Source organism: Thunnus albacares, chromosome 13 (genome assembly GCF_914725855.1).
Source record: "Thunnus albacares chromosome 13, fThuAlb1.1, whole genome shotgun sequence".
Taxonomy (NCBI): Eukaryota; Metazoa; Chordata; class Actinopteri; order Scombriformes; family Scombridae; genus Thunnus; species Thunnus albacares.
In genome coordinates this window covers 5,854,180-5,873,035 of record NC_058118.1, presented here as the reverse complement: position 1 = coordinate 5,873,035, position 18,856 = coordinate 5,854,180, and the positions used below count along the sequence as shown (strand labels likewise).

Below are 18,856 nucleotides of genomic sequence, written 5' to 3'. Positions count from 1 at the left end.
ATGTTTTCATCATGCACCCCGACAACCACTGTGTTTAGTTATAATGAGACTATAATGCAACCTTGGGCTTTTGTATGCTTGCCAGACACTTTTTTCCCCCCTTGAATTAGTGGTGGAGAACAAATTAAACACATGCTCTCTGTTAGTTGATGATGTATACTGTGTATAATTATGGAATAAGAGTCTAGACTGTATGTTGCTATGGTGTATTACCTGGACATGTACAGGAATCATTAATATAGTCAGAATTATTTTTAACCTCAGGTCATTAATCATTTTCTCACTGTCTTATTGCTTGCTAACTTGTTGTGATCTAGCTGTGCTCCAGCTGACGCCACACAATGCTCTGTTTTGACAGCCCATAACCCCCACCCCACCCCCACCCCCACCATCACAACTAACACCACAAATCTCCCAGCTTATCCCTAGCCAGGCGAAAGACCACCGCTTCGCCACAACCACGGGTAATCACTTGTTCAGGCTCAGCGCCTCTGCACTTGAGTTAAGATATCCCCTGAATTGTAATGGATTAATTGGTTGAATATACAGAGGGACAGCTTGCCAACTCAGCCTGAACGGAATAGGACTTAAACGGCATGAAAATGAACAGTCCGTGTTCGCACAGATTAGTTGAAATGTCTACAAGGATAGATAGAGGACCGAGATTGCCAGCGGAAATAGGAATGCACGCCTGAGGCATCGTGTGTGTGTGTTTTGTGGTAGTTAGTGTGTGTATGTGTGCATGTGTTTAGGTAGACATGGGTAGTCTGTCGGCACTTGGGTGATAAGCAGCAGCGCTAGCTAGCAGTGGAGCGTAATGTTCCTGCTTTAACACTTAATAACCCTGCCAGTGATTTACTGCCTATGAGGCTTTTTCCTATGTGTTTTGTTCTCTCTATAAAAGCCAGACATCGTTTATAGAAAGGCAAAGCACCCCCCCAGCACTCACCAATAATGAGGATTAAGGTGGTGAGACCACGTTTACCAGCATTAGTTTTTTTCCTATTTGTGTTTCGAACATGTTGTTCATGGTGATATTGAAAGCACCTGGAGCATACTGTGTAAGTACAGAGTCTTTGCGGAAACAAACAAATGTCCCAATTTTTTAGAGGCAATTTCTCTTTTGTGTCAACACACAATTGTCTTGTCATCATCTGTGTATCTTTCAGTCTCTTCCCTTTTTCTTGTTATCCCCCCCCTCATTTTGGCAGCCTAGGTGTCTTGTTGTCAGAAGTAGTTGGGTGGGTGAACTGCCCCATAAAAGAGGATTAATACCTACTCTCTACACTCTGCTCAGCACATGTTTACTCCGAGGTGCTGAGTGGATCCTGAAGCGACGACTCCGCACACTAACACTCTCTTTCTCTCCCCCTCCTTTGCTTTGCAGGCTGACTTGACAGGGATCAAATGGAAGAGGTTTGTGTGGCAAGGTCCCACCTCTGCACCCATCCTCTTCCCGGTGACAGAAGAGGACCCCATCCTATGCAGCTTCAGCCGCTGCCTGAAGGCAGACGTGCTAAGCGTATGGCGACGCAGTCAGCGGCAGGGCCGGAGGGAGCTTTGGCTCTTCTGGTGGGGGGACGACCCCAACTTTGCCGATCTCATCCACCATGAGCTTGCAGGTAAGGGCTGCTTGACATACACATGTAATTTGGAAAAAAAAAATGTTATATCAAACTGTGTAGGTACATCCTCTTTATGCTGCTTCATCACTACATGGAGGTCAGAGGTCAGCTACAGAACATCACCCAGGGTGCTTGTAGGGATTCAGTGATTGAGGTCAAAGGAACAGGAAGAGTGCTCTAAGACACAGAGGTGGCTCTCATAGTTTAAGAGCAGTTCATTTACCCTGCTGCGACATGGTAATTAAAGGGGAATACCACAGATTTCACGCACAAAGTCTGTTTTTAGGTCTGTAGGAATGCTACTGTATATGTGAAAAAAGTTGGAGAAAGACTTTTTTGGCTCCAGGGGGAGCTGTGAGAAATCTGATGAAGTGCCAAAAGTGATGTTGATCGGTTGGGGCTGCAAGTTTGAAAATGAAGAAATATCTGGGTGTGTTGAGTGAGTGAAGTGAGCTTACCAGACTTCTGTTGCCAGAGGATAGCAGCTTGAGGCTACATTAGCTGCTACTAGCATAACAAACCCTAATCTCCAACTAAACTGTCAGGGGTCGAATTATATTGTGGGTAATGTACGCGCCAGGTTTTGAAAGGAAGAAGTGAATGGAATGAAAAATATGATATGTCTGCTTCTGCTGCAGTGTTTTTGATTCTTTGTTTTTAAACTGTGACTCTAACAATGTTATAGGAGTGCAACAATAAATCGGTGGAGTACTCTTCAGTGTTTCCCTACAATACTGCAGTGGTGTTGCACTGTTGCAGAATTATCAGCGATTCTGCTAAAATTTCACACGTGCATTAATATCAATGGACTACTAATGATTTTCACTTGCACACTGTGCGAACACGATAACAACCTATGCTATCCTGGAAATGTTTTGAGTCATCAACTAATGCATCAAATCCCAGAATCCTCCCTCTTCTCATTCTTCAAAGGACATCTACATGAAAGGTACTAACATAAGAGTAGTGTAGCTGCTTGAAGGAGTAGGGCAATGCGTAATGTGTGTATTTGTAGCTAGTGTGTGGTTGAGTGAGCAGCAGAAAAGTGACAGGGAATGCGAGTGGAGCAGAAGAAAAGGTTAGCAATAAGCTGTCAATCTGGCAGTAAATGTACAGTACAGGCTACAGTGTGTCAGTTAATAAATGCTGCAGCTTCGCTGTCCAAGAAAAGTCTCATCTCTTGTTTCCCTTACTGCTGGAAAAGTGAAGGGGTTAGCCCCAAAGTTAGGGACAATGGTTGAGCCTAACCTGACCAGGCTCACTTAAGGTGGATTGACTTGTAAGGTGGACCAGCTGTTCTCATTTTAGTGTCACTCTCAGCCAAACAATTTAAAAGAGAGGACTGCTTACTCTCTGAGTCACTGCTCTGGCAAGGAAAATAATTTGAATATAAAATTCACCCTCCCTACCAGTGCACCTTTTGTTGTATTCACTCAAGGTTACATAGCTAAAAGAGTGATGGCTGTAAAAGATAACGGGAAGTGTAGAGGGCTCGCAGCTTTTGTAAAAGAAGCACTTGAGCATAGATCACCCTGTCAAGATACGTTATTGGATGTACAATGAAAAATGATACTGATTTCACTGCTTGATTGTCAGGTAGGAACAGGGGAGATACCCTGTAAGTGAGAGCCTCAGGGAAGTGTTAAAAATCTGTGTAATCTGATACCTCCCTAATGCCCCCCCTAACCCTCCTCTGACTGATAAGCTAGCCAGCCAGGCTGTAGTGCCAACACCTGTAGGGCAACTCCCTCTCCCTGGAGAAGCTGGGCATCATGCTGTCTCATTTCAGCATGTGTGTTTGAAAAAGAGGGCGATCATATCTTAAGTGGCCGCTGCCATACAGCAGATGAAACGGAACGTTGCATTTTGCTCTGTCAGAGTAGAACAAGAAACCTAAAGATACATGTGGCTATTCTGCAGAGCATGAACAAAAAAAGGAAGAAGCTATAGGAAACTGAGCTCAGTCCCATCATAACGTGAGCGAGAATCGCAGCATGCAGGTGCAGCCATGTGGAAACGAGGCAAATGCACCCCCTCCCCCCTTTCTTCTTTTCCCTCTTCAGTAACAGTAACATTAGCGGTGAAAGATGGGAAAGGCCATCTTTATTCATGCTCTCTGCCATGTAGATTGAACTTTGGAGTCTGAGCCAAGCACAGCCCGTCTGTGACCCTCCTTCATTATGGGACATTGTGCCTGAAGTGGACTCAAAATGGGAGCTGAAGGCTACGATGGGCAGCTCATTCAGGCCTAACGGGTCCTGGTAATAACCTGAAGCGTCTGGCTCAGGCCCTCTAATGGAGTGTGCTACATTTCAAGTAGGAGGGGGTGGTATGGAGAATCTATATTTGGAAATTGTTAAAGTCACTGCTATGTTCTCACACTGGCTTTGGGCAGATTAACTTTTTGTGTTTCAGGAGATAGAAATTAGATAATTGAATATTGACCAGAAAATCTGCTCCAGATTTTCCTTCCAGGTATTTTAAAACAAAGTGATGAATCATGTTTTTGCAGGACATGAGATGCGGTGTTCTTTGAATATTTAATAAAACTATAGTGCAGTGCATCTATTCCTCGTGGGAATGATTTTGACGTGGACAGTCATAAAGGCTTTCATCCTGAGCATGGTATTGTCCACATTCCCCACTCTCCTCTCTCCTCAAGTGTTTTTGCACCCTGACTCAACTGTGTCTCGGTGTGAATGGTTCCCAGATGGGCGGTGTCGTAATCCATGTTTCCTGTTTGGGAAGCTGCTGCTCCCTTCTCTCTAGTGTAAGATGTATTCTTCCTCCTCCTTGAGCCGTTCCCCCTCCTGTAGCTGCTGTGGGGCTCTGTCAGTGAAATGAAGCAGAGCAGCGTCTCTAGATGGGTCTTAAGTCAGTGTTTCTGTCTCTCCTCCTCCTCCTTTCCCCATCCTCCGATCCGCAGCTGCTGATCTGTCTGCTCAGGATGGTGTGTCCTGAGACCTGATAACACAGCTGAGACAGGAATGGAGGAATGTCAGGACCTCTGTCCAGATGGCTTGACCTGTATCTGTGAACCTGTGTGTTCCACCAGGGGTTAGATGCTAGTAGCCTCTTCTAGAGCCCTTTAAGGCAGTGGACTTTTTCTAAGGCCACGGAATCCATCTGGTTTTCGATTTGGCCATCTAATTGGGGAAAAAGTGGGATGTCATGTGAATGCTGATAGAATAGCAAATCATCAGTTGTCTGGATTGAGGATCACTGCTCTGGCACTAACTGAGCGTTTGCGTGTGTAGTCGGAGAAATAGGGTGATGACTGACAGGAGAGTGTTTGTTGACTCTCTTGGGTACTTTGACTGTGGAGGTGAAAAGCGACAAATACCAGCCAGCCTTGCCAGGACCAGGACCAGCCCAACTCGTGCGCTCAACTGGAATGTCACAAGTGTTGTCACCTTTTAACCGCCACACTCATACTTGCCACTAGTTCAGTGGATTTTTTTTTTTTTTGCCATTGGTCGTAGTCTTGGGAATTAAAAAAAGCTTTCTTTTCTTTTTGTGTTTTCAGTTTCTCTTTAGTCTTTAGTGCAATGTTGGTGGTAAACATGAAAATCCGCTCTTCTCCTTTCATTTCGCCAAGCTGAAATGGCGCTCACTCATTCCCCCCCAACACCACCACCCCCTTCCACCCTCATTAGATTAGCGGTCTGTGAAAGTCTTTTAATTTTGAGCAAGTGCCATTTCTGTATACCAGTGTGCCAGTAATCCCTTCTCTCCAGGGAGATGAGGGGAGAAGGAGTGAGCCAGAGAGACGAGAGTAGTGAAGGGCGGAAAACTTGAGGGATCTTTTAACGTCTAACACTTAATCACCATTGAGGGAATGTAAGGGTAACAAACCACCGAACCCCTTCTCTACACTGTTGGACAAACCCGCCTTGCTCCTACTAACACAACCAGAAAACCAATTCTAATCTTCCCCCGGCCATGCACAGAAATTATTCCCAACAAGCCAATGCCATTGCTGAATTAAACGGCTTGCTTCCCCCCGCCCAGTGGTTGAGTATAGGCGTGTATTCTTATGCAAATACGCGCTCCCTCCATCGTCCTCTCCCCTCAAAAGCCCGTGGAGTCTCCTGACCAGGGGCATCCGAAGCGAAAGATAAATGGCTTTTTCCTCCCCTCAAAGACCCACTGATCTTTTTTTGCATAGAAATTAGGAATGGATGTCTGTCTGTGAGAGTAATTGTTCCGTGGTACATTTCTCCTAAGTTCTTACTAGTTTGCCGTGATCCCTTTTCCCACCCTCTATAGTGTCGTTTCACTGCGCTGCAAAGTCCCACCGGGGCTTGCACTGCTGACAGCCTGGCACCACGTTTCTCTCTTGGGTCTTCCCTGGCTCACTGATCCCTCAGTTGTGTGTGATTCTAGAGCGGGGGGCTCTCCACGTTGCCGTCATTCTTGACCTTTCTGATTAAGAAAAGCTCAAAGAACACAAATATAGGAGATTTTTTTTTTTTTTTTTTTAGAATCGTCTGATTTGATGAATACATTTAATTTAGGTGTTGTAAGAATATAGAACTTCTATTCCTGAATATTCCTGTTTATGAGCAGCACAGCCCATTGATTATGAGTTGTTGAGGGGAAGGTTAAAAGGGAGAGACGGTCATCTGCTGTCCAGAGCAGGTTATCAAGCGAGCAATCTCCACCGAGGTCCCTGGAGCGCGCAGACATCCATTCATTACTGGGTGTTGGGTCAGATCTCTAGAGAACGAGTGAAGGAGAAGTGGTGGGGGAGGGAACAAGAGGATTGCGTATAAAATGTTCCTCTCCTCCACCTCCACCAGTTGATGATGAGCGCATTGTTTGGGATCCATGCAGTGATTGAGGGAAGAAAAGCTCCATTTAGCAGTACTCTGTGAGCTTGTTTTCACGCTGATTTTCTGACAGTTGTTGTTTTTCTCTGGTATGCAGAAATTCTTGGAATTTTTCTAGCTTTGCCAAGTTTTTAGGATTTTTTTTTTTTTTGTTCTTGTTTGACCAATCTCCCCTGTATCTATTATCAAGGGTGAAATAAAAACAACCCTGCTTTGCACCTCAGGGCAAAAATATCCAGTTCCAAAGGGCATATTTCAGTAGTCTGTGAGGGCTGTGTAGACTGAGAGTTGTACTTTTTTACAGGTCATCCTATTTTTTTTTTTTTTTTTTTTTTTTTTTACCCCTGCTTTCTGTGGAGCTTCAAAATTATTGAACTACCCTCATGTCTGTGAGAGATTCTCTATTTGAAGCACTGCTTGCAGAATACAGATGTTTGTTGAGAACATATTTCCACAGCATTCAAATACCAAAACATCTGCTGAAATTAGATATATTGGATTTTTGTTATCTACGCATTGAGTGTATAAAGGTTCACCTGCCATTTAAGTACCCTGACAAAAATTTTATCTGCTGTTGATTTTGTGTAAAACAAACTAAAACAAAGAAGGATGTTGTTGATGGCCATTTTTTTCCACAGGTGAAAAAAATACTGCATTGGTCAAACTGACTAATTGGCATTAACATTTTACATGTTTTCTAGCACAAGCTTGCATTGATCATCAGCAAGCCTGTAGTTTCCAGCTCTCCATATAATCATAACACTATTTCTGCTTTCTAATATCCGATACAGCAGTCTAAAATGAAACTATGATAAATGTAACTGCTGCCAAGTGTGTTTGACACCTGAATTGGTTTAAAGTAGGGATGTCAACGGTCAACCTACAAGAATGTTTTTGACCAGTTATGCATGTCGGTCTATAGATTAATTTGCGTACTAGGGTCGGGTACAGAACTCGTTACTTCACGTTATTCACGTTAGTTCAATTGGTGCCTAATTTTGGTACGTTGCAGGACTGTGGGTGAGCGCTGCCCTGAAATAAGTTTTAAAAACACACATTTACTGACCAAAGCGTCTCACATGGAGGCTCCGACACTGACAGGAGCACCAACCCGCAGATGCAAAGAGATGCGACGCACACATGTGTATTTGCAGTGTTTGTGTGCTCTGAAAGACTTCATGGCACAGATATAAAGTCACACAGCTGGACTGTTAGCTTAGCATGCTAATCCTATGGTCTATCTGTAATAACAACGTAGGTGTTACTTTGTTATTAGGCCATCCCTAGTTTAAAGTACTGTGCAGTCGTTGACGACTACTCTTCTGAATTGCTCAGGAAGTTAATTTATTGATTACTTGGCATGCTGATGTGTTGGACTCATTGATTGATGTTGCTGCTTATTTGTCTGGTTTTCTGATTTCAGTACTAATATCCGTTTTTTCCAAGTTGCCTCTGTTGAGAAACTTGCCTGAGGTTTTTAAGCCTTAATCTTTATAACGGTGATCTTGACAAAATGATAATGTAGGATCATATTTGTCTATTCTGGAGCCATATCTTCACAGCAAAATGTCAAACCCTCTGTTATATTGTTGTCTAACTCCGCACTTGCAATCCTATTTTAAAGATTGTACGGCATATTTTGCCCTGTTGAATAGTGACAGGAGCGATGACACACAGAAATGACTGTGATACAGATTCAGTCCCACAATGATGCAAGACCCCTGTGCACGGTAGCCCAGCGGAAGCCCCAGGCAAGGACTCAGAAAGGAGAAATGCCACTCACTCTTTAGAATTTGTCCAAATGATATTAACTTGGATAGCCCGTGAAAGTCAAACAGAATTTGGAAATCTCCACACTTTTGCTGTAAACATGGATAAATGGTGTCCAGCAGCTTTAATGTGGAGAATGAAGAGTCTAATTCATGAAAGTCCTGGCAATGATGAAGACCTAATACTGACTATTAATATTGTAAAAGCTGTATTTGGTCTTTAATTGATCACAGCAAATGGTATATTCACATATTACCGTTTTTAATACTAATTTATGACTCCCACATAACCCTGAAAATAACCAGTTTTGGTGAAGTTTTGTTCAGACGACACACTTGTCTCACCTGGCTGTGGTCACAGAAAAGCCGTGGATGTGTATCAAAGATGATTAGTCAGTGATACACTTGGTTAACCTTGGCTTAGGATTTGTGGTGCTCTCTCTGCTTTCGCCTTCAAAGATGGTTCTAAACCTCAGTGTGCAACACAAAAAATGATGAATAGATAAACCCAGACCAGCTCCTAGGAGGAAAAAGTGGAGGAGGCCGATGGCTTTTGTGCTTGGGGATCAATTTTCCAGGGCTAATCTCCTGCCTGTGAACCACCCTCCGCTTTCCTCTTTTCCCTCCTGCTCCAGCTCGCTCTCTCGCTCTCTCTGATGGATCTCCATTGGCTGGCACAAGCGCAGGGACTCGGCCATGCATGCAACTCTGGCCCATGGGTGCAGTCTCTCTCTCTCTCTCTCGCGCTCTCTCTTTCCTCTCTCTATCTATCTCTCTTTTCCCTCTCTGCTCAAGAAATATTCATTAATTAGTAATGGAGACTTTACAGAGCACCGCTGGTTCCCTCTCTCTCTTTCCTTGCAGATAAGGAGGAAGAGGAGGAGGAGGAGGAGGAAGTGGAGGAGAGGAGAAAACCTTCTGGCCAGGCTTGGTAGAATCCCCCTGAGCACAGTCGATCACAAGGCATTAATCTTGCTGTTTAATGACCGACTGCTGCTCTAATTGCTTATACACAGATGAGCAACTGGGTGTGGGGCGGGGGGGGACCACCTCTAAAAAATGTTCCCAGCTTTTACTAAATTCCTTAACATTCTTGTTCGTTCATATGGATCCTAGAAACACCCACATGCCTTTTTTTTTAAATATTATAGCAAAAGGCGTTGTGCACTTTTGTGTCAAAAGGTGTTTTCTTGCTAGAGGTAGATGTGAGTATTCTTAACAGAGCTGCTGTACACCAGCTTAAGAGCTCTTATAAAGGTCAGCTCATCTGGGCCTGCTACACAGGAGGCAGAGACATGAAAGTGTCCCAGCCATCAGCTGAGCTCATAAATCTTTGTCTCAATGAGGCCACTCATCTTTCGCCCTGTGCACTGACCGCCGCACACCATGCCCCACCCTCCCAGAACATATGCACAACACAGAGCTGTCAACAAGCAGGAATTTTGAGTCACAGATGTTTATAGAAAATTCTTCTTCTTTTTTTTTTTTTTTAACAGCCTTGGGTAAAATGTTCATTATAATCACCTCCTACACTTTAGAACTGCATGTGCGCACAAAAACAAGCAAGATCAGTAGGCTGAAATTAACCCAGGAGGTAGCTCTGACAATTATGGGTAATGTTAACACGGTGTACATTTTCACTTCTAAATAAGACTGTATGATAAAATGGTAAAACTGAGGATTTGTTCTATGATGTATTTAGTTATTTTTCTGCTCGACCGTGACCTCTCTGTGGTGGAGAAAAGATCATCTCTGTACACGGATCAAGCGTCAAACAGCTCTCTGTTACAAATGATGATTATATCTTTTGGGGGGCCTCATAAGGTGCTGCGGGTTAGATGTTGGAGTTTTTTTTTTTTTTAAGTGGACTAATGAGAGCTAATACCTCTGTTCTTGCCTTTGTCTCACTTGGGGACTCCTCCGATTCAAATTGCATAGCCAAGTCACGGAGCGGAGTCACCCCTGCCCTGATGTTTGGTTTGGTTTTGTTTTGTTTTTTTTGTTTTTTTAAAGTTGCATTATGAGTGAGTGCCACATTGTTTACATCGGGAACCAACGGTAGATTACAACTGCAACACTTTGTTTTTGTCCGCGTCTGGGGTGTTGCAGCAGGCATTGCATGATGAACATGAGGTCGTTAGGAACACTTGATGTAAACCAGACGCCTGTTTTAGAGCTGCTCGGCGCTAGAGGGAGAGACTGAGGAGGAACAGGCGACAGAGAGGAGGAGGTATGGGGCAGATGTGGTCTTGGCGGAGGAAAGCAGATGGGATCGCCATGGCGGTTGATGTAAAAGTAGGTGTAGGGAGGTTGCTGCTAGTTTAACAGAAGACTCATCAACAAAGGCTGAAGTACTGCAAAATACATGCTGGTTTGAGGTCTCTATTGCCACAGATTTGAGCCGTGCTGCTCTCCTCATTTTCCCCCGTCTTTGAAATATTATCACTCACACTGATCTGTCTCTTCAGCATTAGAGTTTGGCCTAAATCCTATTTTGCTCCCCCCCCCCCCCCTCTCTGTCCTTTCTCTTAATCTGCTGTCAGTGCCTCAGTGGGCTGGCTTTCTTTTCTCGTTGACTTTTTGCCCTCTTGCCTGCCATGTCTCTCAGGATGGTCAAACCAGCTGCTAAATCACTCAAAGCAGACTTGGTGAAAAACGCTCTCGATCCCGTGCATGCTTTATCACATCCACTTTTTCTAGAGAGTTAAATGGCTTTTTACTGTTGTTGATTTATTTTTATTCTGCAGTTGCTGTTAATTTTTAATGGGAAATTACAGTTTTCCTTCCTTTTTCCTGCCTTTGCCCTGCTTTTCTGTGTTCCTGATCTTATCCCTCGAGATGTGTGTGTGTGTACCTGATGAATTAGTTTGTTGCTCTCAAATTCATTGGGCATGTAGCCCCCTTTACTTGGCAGCTAGCCTGAGGTTGTTTTACTTTTGGTTGGATATAATGTTTTAAAGGCTAGCTGAACGTGCTGTGTCTTGTAGAGCTGTGAATTTCATGGAATTGGAGATACATTCTTTCCTCTCAAAGTTACAATCGACACTCCTTTTTTTCTATATTTTTTCCCGCAGCTGTTTATAATTGCACCTATGCAACATAGCTGCAAATCTGTTTAAACTCAGGAAAAGGATAAAAGCTCTCAGCAGAACCTTAAACAAGCTTTTCAAACCTGAGAGGTTGGCACAGGGCCCATTGTGTCTCTCTTGTGCTAGGAGGGAAATCAGTGTCATTTCCGATTTTTGTAGCCTTGGAATCGTGTGAATTTAAAATATCTTTACCTACCTTTGCGTTACAACAGCAAGCTATAAGTTCACTTAATAATTCAATACATTTTGATTAACTTGCTGCTGGGCTGGCTTGTTCCTCCCTGATGCATGTCAAGCTGACACGCAGGGTGGGTTGCACTCGGCATTTATTTCGTCAGTGCTCAGGCAGAGAAGGCACACTTGGGGAGATGTTTGCCGGAGACTTGACTGAAAGGAGCTTAAGTGCTGTAAGATGTGAGCAGTGGCTGTTAATGAGATTAGACCAGCATTCAGGCCAGCGCAGAATGTGATTCAGAAAGCAACTCTTATACGGGTGTAACGATACATTTATTCATCCTGAACAGCTTGTTACAGGACACTCAGTGCGGTATGTGACTTGTTTCGGTTCGGTACGCTGTATAGTCCTGTGAGCCTCACAGTCTAATTACAGTCTAACTCTTTGCAGGTGTGGAACAGAAACTCAAAAGTGCAAATTCTACCCGAGAGTTTTGGTATTGTGTCAGTTGTTGTCTGTTTGCTAAACCATGAATGTGGTTAACCGGGCTTGTACAACAATGCAAAGAAAGGGAGGCAGAGGAGAACACTGTCCCAGATCACTTCCTGTTCATTGTTTCCACGTAAATTATAGCATCACTGGACAATGAGTACATTGGACAGACTAATAAGAGTCTTCATCAGTCAACCAAAATCAAGTTTCTGGAAGTAACTACATCAAACATGTTATTTAATTTGCGACATCACCACCCAAGTATATGAAGTAGTGGAGGGAGGCTGAAACAGACTGAGGATAGTGTTTATCGCAGCAGATATCTTACCATAACAAGTCAGATCGATAGAGGAAATGTATGCATTGTATGCTCAAAGTGTGTGAACCACAATATAATATTCCTCCATGTGCACTGTTTGTTTAATTCCACATTACTGACCTTTTCCAAATGTTTGAGTGCCTTCATGTTGACAGCAAAATAAAATCTTGGTATTCCCCGCTGTACAGAAAACAAAAAAACTCAATGTGTAGAGAAGCAGAAAACACCTGAAACCAACTCAGTCTAAAAGCAGGCAGCAGCAGGTTTCTACTTAACCCCTCTCTCTGTCTCAGTGAGCTTCTGTTTGCATTTTCATGGCCTGTTGGCCTGTGATTTTCAGATGTCACTTTAGATATGACTTTACTGCTTTGCATTCCAGGAAATGCACATTTTCTACATCTAGGTGTCCAGTATTAACCGTCAGCTTTTTTTGAAAAGTGGCTCGTCACACTAATCAGACTGCCAGAGAGTAACCCTGTCACAATACTCCCTCACTGCTTATTCTTACAAGTATATGCACAAGATCCCTTTCTGAGTTACCCGTGTGTTTGATTAGTTGATATCGTAGCTCACAGCTACATTTATGTTGATTAGAAAGTTTGTCAGACTGGGATTGCAAAGTGTTTCATAATGTCACCTATAGGACTGAATTCCTTTAGGCAGTCAGATCGACATTTTGAAACTTTGCTCAAACTTGATGTCATCACATCCACACAGTGTATACAGATTCACACTTCTTCTTTAACTACTGTATTCATTGAAGTGCTTTCTTCAAAACAAATATATCTTGATGAGCCTGTGGTGTGTGCTGTTTAAAAAATGAATAAACACTTTTACAGTTTGCATGAGTCACTTTTTTTTAACATAAACAAGATAAAGCTGGGTGTTAAAATCAAATCGTTTTTAGGTTCAAGGCTTACCAGTTTGTAAAAACGACACAAAAACTCTGAAAGCTTTCCGCTCCTCTCACCTTTTTCTGTCTCTCTCCTGTTTTTCTTTTGCAGCTGAGGATGATGGGCTATGGGAGAACGGCCTTTCCTATGAGTGTCGCACGCTGCTGTTCAAAGCCATCCACAACTTGCTGGAGCGCTGCCTCATGAATCGCAGCTTTGTTCGCATCGGCAAGTGGTTTGTCAAACCCTACGAGAAGGATGAGAAGCCCATCAACAAGAGGTTTGTGTCACCACTTGTTCTGTCTAGTTCTAGTCCGTGTTGTCGCTCCTTTTTTAGGCAGGGCTCTGCTCATGTACCTGCACTGTGGAAACGGGTATTTTCTTGGCTTTTTTTTTTCTCTTTTCTTATTGTTGCCCTTTTAGATATATCCCTGGTTGTTGGGCTGTGATGTAGCCTGGTGCGGCTCAGTGGGCTGAGCACTGAGACACAGTCAACAGTTTTATCACGTTTATTTGTTCTTTAATGTTAAGCTGCAGAGTGAACACTTAGCTTAGAGTAAGCTTACAGTAATTCTTTATCTCCAGCATCAACAAAATTCAAAGTTCAAATGCAGCAGCAGATCAGAGGTGTGGCTCACCTGCAAATTGTTGTTTAAATATATGCAAAATGAACATGTTGTTAAACCCAAAGCGGCTCCGCTTCCTGGCACATTGTAATGTTAGTTCAGTTGAAACTGCTGGTTGCTGTTTATTTATTTTGTGTGCCCCACATTTAACTTGTGGGTCCCTCGCTTGCAGGTTGCTTTGCAGTTAGTTTTTTTTAATGGAGTGCAATGAAGCATTTTTGACAGCTGCTGTACCTAAGGCAAACAAAAAAAAAAAAAAGGATCGCAAATGGATCAGGCTTTATATAAATTTGATGTTTTAAAAAAAAAAAAAAAAAAAAAAAAAGTCTGGATTGGCCCCAATCCCAATTCTGTGGATCAGCTCGGGACATTCCTGCATTGTGCGCTACATTACAGTTGTGATATGAGGGTTTTAAAAAGACTGAAAGAGGTGCTGTTGTGCCAGAGTGCCAGCACTGTCTGTCTCCTATCTCTCCTCTCGCTCTGAGTGTGTTTGTGTACAACTGAGACATCCTCCACCTCCTCTGTGCTATCTGCTGAGCTGGATTTCTTGCCGTCGGTGTCTGGGTTTATTGATAAGAGATGGAGGCGCGGGTAGTGAGGAGAAAATGACCATAGCAGTTTTTGCCATGTACCCTCACCACTCTCCCTACCTCACCCCGTCTCCACCTTTCAGTTAGCTATTGTTTGAGAACTCAAACGGAGATCTTTTTAATTTTGGTTTTGAAAATTACAGCTGTAATTTGAGGTATGACAGATTGAATGCACGCATGTGTAACAACTGCAGCGTTAGATGAGAAACCAGTCTCTAGATTGTGAAAAAAGTTTAAAGAGGATGTTTTTTTTGTATGTGCATGTGTCACTGTGTTATTAGAGTTGTTTTGGTGTTGTTGCCAAATTTCCAGGTCAGGTGACCATGGAGGCTATTCAGCAACAAAATCTTGTGTGTGCACAGACACGTGTATATGTGTGTGTGTGTGGGGTGTGTGTGTTTGCAGTCCGGCTGCTCTGTCCAGGATAGAAATGGCCAGAACTCCGCTCTCTGCTGTCAGCTTGTCTTTATCATCGCCACGCTGTCGGGGTGTGTGGGGGGGACATCAGAGTTTCCAGCTTTATTGCAGATTCTTTCAGGGCCTTGATTCTGTAGACAATGACTCTCATCTCTCAGGAAACGTGATAGATTTTCACTCAACTGGCAGAATAATTGACAAAAGAATAGTTAAAACAATACTAAAGAAGCCAATTCTCTTATATTCATGCCTTGTTTTTAGCTCTATTGCCTCTTTACCCAGTACACTGATCACAGAGGGCCCCAGTCAAGGGAAAAAAAAAAAAAAAAACAATGGTCTTTTCCTCTGCTCTGGAATTCACAGGCCACCCTGTGTCTGTGTGTCTGGCTCTCTCTCTCTCTCTCTCTCTCTCTCTCTCACTCTCTCTCTCTCTCTCTCTCTCTCGCTCTCGCTCTCGCTCTCGCTCTCTCTCTCTCTCTCTCTCTCTCTCTCTCTCTCTCTCTCTCTCTGTCTCTCTCTCTCTCTCTCTCTCCTTCCCTCCATCCCCCTCTGCTGTCACGGAGCAGACTGGGCAGGTTATAAATAGTGGTGCAACCACCCTGAATCTCAGTTGTCGTCAAGGATGTTTTTCCTCTCCCTTTGGTGTGTTCTGCTGTGCCCCAGCCACGCTGGGATTTTGACAAACAGAGCACCACAGAACTGTGACGGAAATTCACTAGACCCCTTTTGTGTTGTTGTTGTTGTTGTTTTTTTTATGTCGCTACTGCAGCTGGACCTGCCGGTCTGACAGTGAAACATTTCCTCAGCTGTTATTGATGTAGGGCTGTCTTGTTTATAATTATTAAATGGCTCAAGTAATGTTGGTTTTGGTTCCTGTGTGACAAAGTAATGCTAAGTACACAGAGCTACTTCCAAATGCCTGCAAGTGATCCTCTACCCCTTATGCATTTTGTCACCATGGAGATGCTCAAGTTTGTCCTACTAGTGCTGCCATAGAAAACTGAGTCTTCACCCCTAGGGAGACTTCATCGTCATGGGTGGCATTATGGTGGTTTTTATGTCAGTGCTCACATCTCACATCATTCTCAGTGACTTGATGATTCCATAGGGAGTGGGATTGAAAAGTTTCAGGGAATTCCCACTATTGTCCTGTGAAAACTGTACTTAACTGAACATTGTTTCACGCCCGTCCTTCTAGGATACTTTTCCTTCCCTTCTAAATACAGAAACACACACTAACCTGATTAGTTAGCAGTGTTTGCCAACACCTCTGATCATCTTGTTCCATCAAACACCCTGTTTACCTCGTATTGGCATGTGGGTAATGCACTGTTGCCTCTCCTACTAAACCACAAGAGAATTTGCAGCAAGGACAAGAAAACATGTCTTTAAAAGCAGATCTCTGTTCCTGTGTTGACTTTTGGGGCATAATCTGTAGCCAAACATTTGAATTAGGGAATGCCACACAGTTTACCAAGGAATAAGTTATTTTCTTCACAAGGATGAGTGATATTCTTCATCATGTTTCTGATAGTCAAAGATAATGCATTTTGCAAAGGTTGTGAATTTAGTTGAGTTAGTTGTTGGCTACAGAGAGTTGGCTGCAAAATAACATTGCATTCACAAGCGAACATCCAACTGGGGGCTTTTTTTCCTGAGCAGTTACCCACAAACACACCAATATCGGAAGATGTCTCACCAATTTGAACTTTCATATGTATTTTCATAAAGATTTTTGAAAGCAAGAAATAAAAAAAAATAAAAAAAAATCTTTTGGGCTACTCAAACCAAACCTGCTTATGTGAAACACTGGATAACCCTCTGATCATCACACAACTCCTGTGCAGCATCCAACGTCTCCAGTTGGTGGAGGCTGTAGCCAGCTGACACTGTTCATAACCTCAACCACAGACCTCAGCCCGTGTTGAAATGCTTACATCATCTCTCCCCCTCCTCCTGTTTTAGTCCAGTGTGTGTGTGTGTGGTAAGCAGTAAACTGCAAAGTGAATTTTCATAATCTTTAATAATGATAACCTCTATCAATGCCTCCACTGCCTCCTATTGTTTTCTTTTCTTATCAAGATATTATGAAGATATAGCCCTTTGTTTCTCTGTCAGACTCTCATATGCGTGCGTCAACAATAAAAATAAATGTTTCAAGATCAGTGTTAAAATAAAACACTGAAAACAAATGAACAGACTATATATATATATATCTATATAACTGATATATAATCTTTAAATATATATACATTTAAATAAATCAATGCACATTGATTGGTCAAAGCCCTCAACTGCAAATGCAGCAGTATTTGTCGATACAGCTGACAGTAATTCTCTTTGTCTGGAGTACAGGCGGCTCCAAGTTGTGCAGCCTGGTTGTTTCTGTGAACCTTATGCTGCTAGGTAGACTGTCTACAGGAAACAGAGAGAGCGGGAGAGAGAGAGAACACAAGGGATGGACGGAGGGAGGGAGCGAGTGAGTGAGTGAGGAGGGAAACGAGCAAGGGAGAGCTCCTCTTGGTTGTCATGGCAGCAGGGAAATGCACCCTGGGATCGTGTGTTTCCAAGGTGAAGCGGGATGCTTGTGTTCTATTGGTCAGCTTGAGGCAGACTAACTCGTTGACTTGCTCCTAATTGGCTGCCTTACCGAAATTCAGAGCCACATTAAATCAAGTCCGCTTTGATGTTTCAATTTGATGAGGACAAAAGGGATATCATTTCTTTTTACCTGCTTAGTTTGCACTCTGTATTTAAAGCAGCATTTACAAGATCTACACTGTACTCCAACTGCACTGCAATCAGAAGAGTGTTCGATTACTGCTCCACTGTATTTTAATATGTGTAGTCTGTTGTGCATTTTGTTGTCGCTGTCTGACTGAAAGCATCATTAACAAATCAAGCCGTTATGAAATGAGGCCAGCGTGCAGCAGCTCATGTTACAATGAATTCAAAACATAGTTATACAATAACAAATATGCCTGCATTAACGCATGCAGCAAGCGTGTCTGCACTTTTCTGCTTGACTGTGTGTTATGTGTCGGAGCACATTCTTCCTCTATTGTTTTGGCCCGATGTCGGGAGGTGAACGTGTGAGTCCTGGTGCGCTGTGGCAGGCGGAAGCAGAGAGCAGCACTCTGTTAAGTAGGACAGTGCAGGATAAAGGGCCACTGCCTCCAGTCTGGGGCTAAAGTGCTAAATTTATCCCCTCCCTGCTCCCAGCACAACACAAACACACAGGGAGACGGGCACACAAACATGCACATCAACAATCGGCATGCAAGCCAGTCCACACCGAGGGCAGTCACAGTGTTGGCACACATGAAGGAGTGATGTGAATTGTGCATTCAGACTAGTACCACTGATGCATACATGCAGGACAACTCAGCACCTTCTTAAATACCCCACCCCAACACTCGACCCCCTACTCCCCCGGTCTTCCCTGTACTTCATCAGTCTCTCTAGCAACAGGAACTCTAGGGAGCCTGGGCTGTGGGACCATGTGACCCGGCGCTCTGGATATATCATGTTGCTGGAGAGATCCTGTCCAGAAGATAAATATGGCTCTTAAAGGAAAATACCAGTGTTTTTCATTGGTACGGGTCATTTCCTTAATTGCTGCACAATTATACATTATTAATAGTCCATTTCCCATTGCATCACTTCAGTGTTACAATTTATAGCAAAGTCCTTTGCATCACTGACCTTACAAAGACCCTACAGTTTGTAGCTACATATGTGCTAATATATGCATTTTTAGCTACATACCCACATTTGTCACAACTGTCACCTTCAAGGCAATTTTTTTTTAATTTATGTTGACTGCATTGGTTAATACGATATTTATCCATGAAGGTGTTGCCTGGGAAAATAAGTCAGCCATTTCTCTAAATAAATAGCTATCACTCAGCTGGTATGGATAAATAGATGGTTTTTATATCAAGGTGAACATTTGTGAACAAGGTGTATCATTTCTGACTTAAAGAGAGTCATTAACTATAGAAGCAAAGCTGACTTTACATATGT

The 18,856-nt window shown here is 43.2% G+C and overlaps 1 protein-coding gene across 1 annotated transcript in view; it reads left to right on the top strand.

The window, feature by feature from the left end:
- Positions 1-18,856, top strand: part of med13a (mediator complex subunit 13a) — a 78,492-nt gene that overhangs the window by 8,143 nt on the left and 51,493 nt on the right. Inside the window, exons 2-3 of the mRNA XM_044369990.1 lie at positions 1,388-1,622; positions 13,306-13,474. Of these exons, the coding sequence (XP_044225925.1) occupies positions 1,388-1,622; positions 13,306-13,474 (404 nt within the window). The remainder of the gene's footprint in view (positions 1-1,387; positions 1,623-13,305; positions 13,475-18,856) is intronic.